A 9,549-nucleotide genomic window follows, 5' to 3' on the forward strand; every position below is an offset into this window, starting at 1 on the left:
GGTGTTGGTTTTTACCTATAAAGCCCTAAATGGCTTGGGCCCAGAGTACTTGGAGGACCGCCTCTCCCCATATAATCCGCCCCGCACTCTCAGATCAGGTGGGAGACAACTTTTGAGAGTTCCCAATGTGAGATATGCGGTGTCTGTGCATAGGGCTTTCTCTGCTTCGGCCCCGCAGACTTGGAACTCTCTCCCTGACAAGCTCCGCTCGGCCCCCTCCCTGAAGTCTTTTAAGAAAAACCTCAAGACTTACCTCTTTTGCCAAGCTTTCCCCCACGTGTCCTAATGCCATCCTTCTCCTTGTGTATTGTGTGTATTGCAATGGTTGGAACTGCTTCCACTGTGTTTTTACTAGTTTTTAATTATTAGGATTGAATGATGGATTTTATAATTTTGTATTGTATTGTTTTAATATGGGGGGACTCTGATTGTGTAATTTTGTATTTTTATTATTCTCTAAACAGCCGTAATCGAAGGAATGGCGGTATATAAATAAAATCTCATTCATTCATTCATTCATCCTGGGAGAGAAGGAAGCCATTGGCTCTGTCACTCTTGTTGTTGGGCATCCTCCAGCCTGATCCTCCCTCTGGTGCTGTGTCAGGGTGGCCAACACAAGGCTCAGCAGGTGAAGAGGGGATTATTGACTTCTTTATATAGATTTAGCAGAGAAAGGATATTAAAGCCCTGTTCAAATATTTGAAAGGGTGTCATGTTGAGGATGGAGCAAGCCTGTTTGCTCCAGAGAATGGAGCACCGGATTCAAACTACAGGAAAAGAGATTCCACCTCAACATTAGGAAGAACTTCCTGAGAGTAAGAACTGGTTGACAGTGGAACACACTGCTGCCTTGGCATATGTTGGAGTCCCCTTCTTTGGAGGTTTTGAAACAGAGGCTGGATGGCCATCTTCTGGGCATGCTTGGATTGAGTGGCATGGGTTTGGACTAGATGGCTCTTGTGGTCTCTTTAAGTTCTAGGATGCTATGAGACATACTATCTGTATATGTTTGTGGTGCTGATATGCTATTAGAAAAGTTTAATGTGATTATATAAGCAAGATCTTTTAGTGTGTTTTTTCCTTCTCAAAGGACCCACAGATGGAGAGATCCAGCAGTCACCGAGCTTCATTGTGGAGAAGGGGAGTTCAGTCGGTCTGCATTGCAAGCAAACCAACAAGCATGATTATATGTATTGGTACCAGCAGCACCAGCAGAAGGGACCTCAGCTTCTCTTTTACTCTCCACTAGAAAGTTTCCCTGTGACCAAAGAAGCCAAATCTGACAGATTTACTGCTGATCGACTGCGGAAAGAAGACTTTTTCTTAAACATCTCCTCTGTTGAGACAGAGGATTCAGATACATATTTCTGTGCTAGCAGCTCACACAGCAGTAGCAAGTTTCTTTGTCTGTGTACAATAACTCTTTGCCCTGTCTGCATATCATTTCAGAAAGAGGGAGGGGGAAGGAGACACTTGCACATCTTCCTGACTTATAAGTCATAAGCAAAGTAGAATTTGAGATGGTGTGATGGCTCAACCTGCAAGTCTCCCTCTGCAAATTCTAATGACCCTAATCCAAAGCAAATCTCTTGAATTCATGATCATTTGACATCTAGTTGTCTATTTAAATGACACACCCAGCTATTGATGATAAGCGGGGGCACAAAACTGCACAGAGTGAAGACATCAAGTTGGTCAATGTGAGGTGACATTAGCTAGCCCCCTAAGTTGTGTTGAAGAAAGCACCTTGCATTTTCAGAGTACTCCCTTCTATCAATGTTTATGTCTGTTTCTCACAAGTAGTTAATAAAGTGGTCAACCTATCTATGGACAATGGAATGTGAGCCTGAAGAAGGTGAGTCAAATGACTCAGTGTTCTTGCTTGCCTTCTGGAAACCTGGGAGAAAGGACAAGGCTGAACTGGCCATATTATTTAGCATTTATTTGGGCTGAGGAGTATTCCATCATGTGATTCTCCACCTGTTGCCCAAAGTAGTATAGGGCAGACACAATGGAGATTACTGCACACCATTTCTGTGCCAGGAGGGACACTTAAACTTTAGACAACAATTTCTTACATTAATTAGACAGAGGAAAGGAAAGAGGAAGGCAGGCAGGAATATAGTGCAAGCTCTGAGCATGTGTCCTGATTTTCAGAATTCAAAAGTGGCAGACTTAGACTTAGCCAGGAGATGAAATTTAAAACTTTGAAAATATTATGTGAACTAAAATTCTCATTGGTACAAGACATAGTTCTATCTAAAAAGGTGGAGCTATGTGGGTATTTTTATAGTTACGTGTACCTCAGACATAAATATATCCAATTTTATCTTTGTTATCACTGATGTGTGTGCACTCAGATCTCACTCTTAAGAATGTCATTGTTCTGCCACAAAGTAGCATGTTACAGGCACCCTCATAGCTTGGCTTGTTGATGAATATGCCAGGCCAGAATTGAAATGTTTAAATAAGAAGATTTATTCATGGAAAACGTATAACATAGAATCTTGTTGGTGATATATGCACACTGGTAAAATGTGGGCTAGACAATGCTACTTTTAGGTGGATATATATCTAGATGATTGACCAAAGAATAAACACCAATTTGTTTTCATCCTGGGGAGAAGTGACTAGACGGGAGCGTCAGGGTGTTGTCCTGGATCTGGTGCTGTTCAACGTCTTTATAAATGACTTGGATGATGGAACAGAGACTGTGCTAATCACATTTACAGATGATCCCATACGTAGGGGCTCTAATACCTCAAAGGCCAGGATCAGGATTCAAAATGACCTTAATAGACTGGACAGCTGTGCCAAACTAAGGAAAGAAACAATTTTAACAGGGAACAATGGAAGGTACTACATTTAAGCAGGAGAAATGAAATGTACAAATACAGAATGAGCGATACCTGGCTGGACAGCAGTACCTCTGATATGGATCTAGGGTCTTACTATACCACAAGCTAAACATGAGTCAAGAGAGATGTGGCAATCAAAAGAACTGATGTAATTCTAGGCAGGAGTACAGTATCCAGATAAAGGGAAGTAGTAGTACCACTCTATTCTGTTTTGGTAGACTTCATCTGGAATAATGGTGTCCAGTTCTGGGCACCACAGTTCAAGAATCATAGAATCATAGAGACTTCAAGGACCATCCATTCCAATCCCATTCTGCCATACAGGAAGACACAGTCCAAGCACTCCCACAAATGGCCACCTAGCCTTTGTTTAAAAACCTCCAAAGAAAGAGACCTCACCACACTCCAAGGCAGCATATTGTCGAACAGCTCTTACTGTCAGTAAGTTCCTCCTGAGGTTTAGGTGGAAGAAGGATATCAGTGAACTGGAATCAGTCCAGAGAAGGGTGTCAAAATGGTAAAGGGTCTAGAAATCAAGGCTTATGAGGAATGGAAACTTGGGTATGTTTAGCTTAGAGAGGTTTGAGAGATGATGGAGCTTATCACACACACTTTTGCCCCAGATCTGGGCATGGGCAGGGGACATGCATAGCTGAGTGAAAGCACATTTTATTGCATGCCATACTGTTTTCAAGGTGTTCCCATGTCATCGCCCAGCACTAAGCTGTCCCCGATTAGGGCTCAGCTATGTGATTTTGCTCAGCAGGAAAGCTTCCATCGTTCAAAATTCACATGCCTGAGTCCTGATCAGGGATGGCTTAGTGCCGGGTGATGGCATGGGAGTGCCTTGAAAACAGTATAGCATGCAACAAAATGAGTTTTCACTCAGCTACGCGCGTCCCCTGCCCAGATAGGGGGTTAAAAGTGTGTGCGATAAGCTCCGATATGATAGCCATATTAAATATCTGAAAGAATGTCATGTAAAAGATGGCATTGTTTTCTGTTGTGCCAGAGATGAGAACACAAACCAATGGATTCACATTACAAGAAAAGTGGTTCTTGTAATGGCAGATGGTTAGAGTAGATGGTTCTTGAGGTCTCTTCTAATGACGTGATTCTGTGACTCTATAACATGTCTGTTTTTGGACATTGTGTAAGGAGTTATTCACTAGCTCCCTTTGCAACAGCACCCTACTGCAGTTTTTCAGGTAACTATTGTGGTCATTTAGTAAGTAGGGAGGTGTAGATGTGGCAATCAGTGCCAGGTTGCAGCCAAGGAGAAGAGGAATGAAGTGGCTCCCCTGGATCTCCATGAGTCTGCACAGCTGGATGCAGGATCTTGGCCAATCAAATCTAGACTGGGAATGTGGTAAAAATGAATGTGAAACAATGTTATTATATATTAAAATATTTATTTCAGTCAGTAGATTCTTTAGGCTGTGAATTCAGTGCAGTGCTTGCATATGATTGGGATGGGAGACTGCTCAAGATATAAACAAGCACTCATGGCCTGAGTGACAGGTCACAGAGGAGTGAAGTTGGTGCCCCCCTTTTGCCTTGCCTTCGTGATGTCATCCTTGGAGGCAGAACAGAAGGAAGGACTTCATGCAGACTTGAAAAATCTATCAGATCACTCAAAGAAAAGATGTGGATCATCTGGAGTCTAGCCATTGGCCTTTTGGAAATAGGTACATCATCCTTGATCAAATCCCTTAAGGCACAGCTCATCTGAGACCTTGCTGTGTAAATACATTTCCCCCTGTCCTTTCCTTTGCAGGAAGCTCAAATGCTGAGGTCAAGCAACCATGGAGTCTGGTGCTTCCTGAAGGTGAATCTGCCAGCCTGATTTGCAGTCAAAGCAATGACCATCTCCGAATGCTCTGGTACCGGCAGGACAGAGGGCAGGGACTGCAACTCCTCTTCAACTTCTATAACAAAGAAGAGCAGGAGAAGGGCACCGTTCCCGACCGGTTTACAGCTGAGCAACCCCAGGAGAAGCAGTGCATCCTGAACATTTCTTCTGCAGAGCCGGGAGATTCAGTTGTGTTACACACAGCATTTCAAAGTAACCCTTTCTTCCTACAAAAAACATTTTATTAATGCATGTGGTGCCTGTAAAAGAACAGCTAGACATTCTGTCTCATATTTTACTGATTTCCCATTCAAGAAATAGATCGATGTATATGAAAGTCAAACATAGCAAATAATCCGGTTCTGTGGCTGTCAATCAAATGATGTAGTATGTGACGTACTATTAACCTGGAGTAACATAACCCGATGTATGTTCTATCTTCGTTCCCATTTATCCGACCGTTATCAATTCCTCTTTTGTTTGGCGCCCTTTTTTTTTTAATGGACCAATAAGGCGGCGCTTAATCCCCGAAATGTCATGAACGCTTCTGCCTTTAAAAGCCGCCCCCCTCCGCAGTTATCCTACCTCCTGTGCTACTCCTTCCTTTAATGCCTGCAGCCATGGATCCTCGAGGCGACCTTCAACATATTTTTGCTGTGATTAGCATGCTGATACATAACTTGATGGAACAATGCACAATAGTGATGTGTCTGTTTGACAATGGTGAGCATGACGCAGAAATGAGTGCGCATCTGGAAGATCATAGAATCATAGAATCATAGAGTTGGAAGAGACCACTAGGGCCATCCAGTCCAACCCCCTGCCATGCAGGAAATCCAAATCAAAGCATCCCTGACAGATGGCCATCCAGCCTCTGTTTAAAGACCTCCAAGGAAGGAGACTCTATCACCCTCCGAGGGAGTGCATTCCACTGTCGAACAGCCCTTACTGTCAGGAAGTTCCTCCTAATGTTCAGGTGGAATCTCTTTTCCTGCAGCTTGCATCCATTGTTCCGGGTCCTGTTCTCTGGAGCAGCAGAAAACAAGCTTGCTCCCTCTTTATTACATCCCTTCAAATATTTAAACAGGGCGATCATATCACCTCTTAACCTTCTTTTCTCCAGGCTAAACATCCCCAGCTCCCTAAGTCGTTCCTCATAGGGCATCTTAATGGCATGCTTCGTTTCTATTCGCAAAATTCCCAGTTGAGCATGCAGCCGATGTCTAGAAGGTGGTGGATATACCCCAAAAGTGATGTTCACTGGAATGTTTATGCCAGAACTGTCTGGTCTGATGCGATGTGGAAACGGCATTTCAGAATGCCTCGCGCGATTTTTAATATGATTGTGAAGGAGCTGCGTCCTCATCTTACCCAGAGAGACACAAGGCTGCGTAAGGCAGTCCCTGTGGAAAAGCAAATAGCCATGGCCATCATGTACCTGGCCCATAAAGGCTCGTATGCAACAGTTGGTACTTTTTTTGGAGTTGGCAAGTCAACTGCGTACAAGGCGATAATTCAGGTGTTCCTTTGCATGGAGATGGTTCTACTCCGTAGAGCTGTCTACCTCGGAGACTACAGACAGGTTGGTTACCTTTCTTGTATTTTTCGGAGTATGCAATATATATGTATAATTAATTATTTTCTTTAGATTATTTTTAAAATTGCACTATTGATAAGTTTACATTAATGTTGACAAAGTGAATACTATATATGGAATTCTTTCAATTAATTTTATAAGATTGCCACATTGCTCTAGTTCACTATTATTATCTAGATAGATAGATAGATAGATGGATAAATAGATGTGTGGGATAAACCCTTGCGGGGAACTTGGGAGGGACAGAGGAGGGAAAGATGACCTCCTTCCCCTGAGAGAAAAGTGCAAGCGGTCCATGGGGGGGCCCTGAAGACAAGCCTTCTTCACATTTGGCTTGGGTTCCCCTTGCAGGGAATTTATCTAATAATATATCTAGGAATCTATCAATGCAATTATCTATTTTGTAATTGTTTAACGATCATTGACACAATATTATCTAATGTTTCATACCTAGGTAATGGCTGGTTTTGAGCAGCTAGGATTTCCACAGGTGGTTGGAGCAATAGATGGCTGCCACATTTCAATAATTGCACCTGCTCATGAGGGAGCGCAGTACATCAATCAGAAACAACAGCACTCCATGATTCTGCAGGTGACATGTGACCATAAAGGAAAATTTCTAGATTTATTCACGGGGTTCACTGGAGCCAATCACGATACGTTTTTGCTTAAAGAATCCCCCATTTTCCACGCACTTAAGGCTGGGATTTATGTGCCCGGGTGTCCGACTGTGACAATTGTGGGAAAACAAGTTGGCCCAATTCTGCTGGGAGATGGTGGTTACCCGATAAAACCTTTTTTGCTTATCTCTTTCCAGGTGGGACATAACAGAAGGGAGGGGGTGTTCAACAGAAGGCTGTCAAAAGCGTGTTGTGTTGTGGAGAGGAGCTTCGGTCAATTGAAATCCAGATTTCGTGCCCTCCAGTGTGGGCTCGATCTCTCTGTGGAAAACATACCGTCAGCAATTCTTGCAGGTTGCATTCTGCACAACATTATTGAAACCAATGGAGAGGTTCTAAATGGAAGGAACACCTCTCCGGAAACATTTATCATTGACCCACGATGTTACCTCAGTGATGATGATGAGAAGAAATTGGGGGAGGAGATAAGGGATGCCTTTGTGGAATATTTTAATTCCTAAATTTTTCACGACCTAATAATTCTTTTATAATTAGGTGACTATTAAATGATACCATAACTTCAAAAGTAGTAGTCTTTTATGTATGCAGAATATGTTTTAATAAAAGGTTTCTCAAACAGCTGAAGTATCGCTTTTCTATATATCGGATACATGATTTATCTTTACTTTTAAAATTTTTATTTACCTTTCATTGTGAATAAAAAAATTACAATACAACTGCTACAGTTCCTGTGGCTATAGGTTGCATGAACATAGCAGAGAAATAATCATGTTTGGCACCACTTTAAATGCCATGCCTCCTTGCACAAATGCACAAACTACAAATCTCAGTAATCCATTGGATGGATCCATGGCACTGATCTCGAAATTGAATTTCTTAAATTCAGATTCTTGAATTCAGTTTTGAGTGATCTTGATCTTGAATTTCATTTATCTGTGAATGCTTCTTTCTGGCTTCTCCACTCCAGGAAGAACCATTCTCTTACTTCTCCAGGTAGCATGGACAGTGTCCCATAGGGTTGAAGCCCTATGTTGCTTTGTTTTGAGCTGGTGTGTTGATGAACAGGCATGCTGTGAGTTAAAATGAAAGAAACACTAGTGCAGTATAGCAGGGATGCAGGGGTGGAAAAGGAACAAATCGGGATATATAGTTTTCAAAGCAACATCTGGATAAGGAAGGACACGGAGTGTGTCTTGGAGGACATGACTGGGCTTACCTTCTCAGAAGGTACTAGAGGAAGATAACAAGGATAGTGTAGTGTGAACAGAATAGATGTTCGGTTATTTTCATACATGGGGGAAGATGGGAAAGAGGATAGCATATCATACTACAGTGGATCCTTGTTATACGCTGGGGTTTGGTTCCAAGATCCCCCGTGTATAACAAAATCCGTGTATGCTCAAGTCCCATTAAGTATAATGACATAGCAAAATGGTGTCCCTAATAAAAAATGGAACATCAAGGTAAATTTATACTTTTTTGGAACATTTTCAAACTGTGTATGGTTGAATCCGTGTATAAAAAATCCGTGTATAAGAAGGACCGACTGTACACGCATATATATACATGCTGCCGATCTGAATGGCTCTCTATGGACTATCAACTGAACAGACCAGTGAGGGCTGTGGACTGGCTACACACACACACACACACACACACACACACACACACAAACACTAGGGGCTCTTTCCAGAGGCACTAAACCCAATCAAAAAGAAAAGAACAAATAATAAATCCTCATGGGCTGAGAAAGTGTGCCCCTCCCTCTGCTTGGGCTCCAAATGGTTAGGGCTGGAGGAGCAATGGGACAAGAGCTCCCATTCCTGTGTAAGGTCACAATGTTTGGGAAACAATGGAGACTGGGCTAGGAACCTGGATACATACCTTCAAAAAAGTAATTTTTACATAACTTATACTTTTCCAGCAACTTATTATTTCTGGTACTTGGCTTCAAACTGTAATTTACACAGAAATGCAACTTATTACAGTGAATGTTAATCTTTCTGCTACTGAGCTTCGCAAACTGAAACTATATTTCAATGAATCAACTATAAGACTTAATAAACACCTGATGAAAACACATTCTGATTGTCTACTGTACAGATCACATAAAAATAAGAAAATCACAGTTTCAAATCTCATAGATTTTCATATCACAGCAGTAACAGTTTTCAATAATTTCTCCAAATCACAGTTGTTCGTTTTTCTATTGCTAGGATCAGCCTCTTACATTGCACAGGTGGCAGTTTTAAAAACGAACCTCACCTCCTCTTTCTTGAAAGACCACCTCTGAACAAATTCATTACTGGCGCTCTTGTGATGTGAGCACTTTTTCTTTGTTTTCATTGGGCGACATCTCTACCACTTACGGATGAATATATATATATATATATATATATGCATGCAAACATATAGACATAGGCGAGGTTTGCAAAACATCACCTATGGATGACCTTTCTAGCAACATTGTTTGTAACATTATCATTAACCTTTGTAAAGGAGTACTTATATACATAGGTGGGGTTCCCCTAAACAACTATTAAGTTCCCTATTGAAATAAACAGCAACATTGTTTAAAATCTTTTTTTTTTTACCCTTTGG

At 41.8% G+C, this 9,549-nt stretch overlaps 1 protein-coding gene across 1 annotated transcript; it reads left to right on the forward strand.

Moving 5' to 3' along the window:
* Window positions 1-507: 507 nt before the first annotated feature.
* On the forward strand, window positions 508-7,135 carry LOC121920574 (immunoglobulin kappa light chain-like; the record flags this gene model as incomplete). Its single annotated transcript, XM_042447700.1, has 5 exons — window positions 508-628; window positions 1,091-1,411; window positions 2,628-2,744; window positions 4,636-4,923; window positions 7,125-7,135. Coding segments are annotated over 5 exons (858 nt in total), but the record flags the coding sequence as incomplete, so codon positions are not given.
* Window positions 7,136-9,549: the final 2,414 nt, after the last annotated feature.

This window comes from Sceloporus undulatus, chromosome 2 (assembly GCF_019175285.1).
Source record: "Sceloporus undulatus isolate JIND9_A2432 ecotype Alabama chromosome 2, SceUnd_v1.1, whole genome shotgun sequence".
NCBI lineage: Eukaryota > Metazoa > Chordata > Lepidosauria > Squamata > Phrynosomatidae > Sceloporus > Sceloporus undulatus.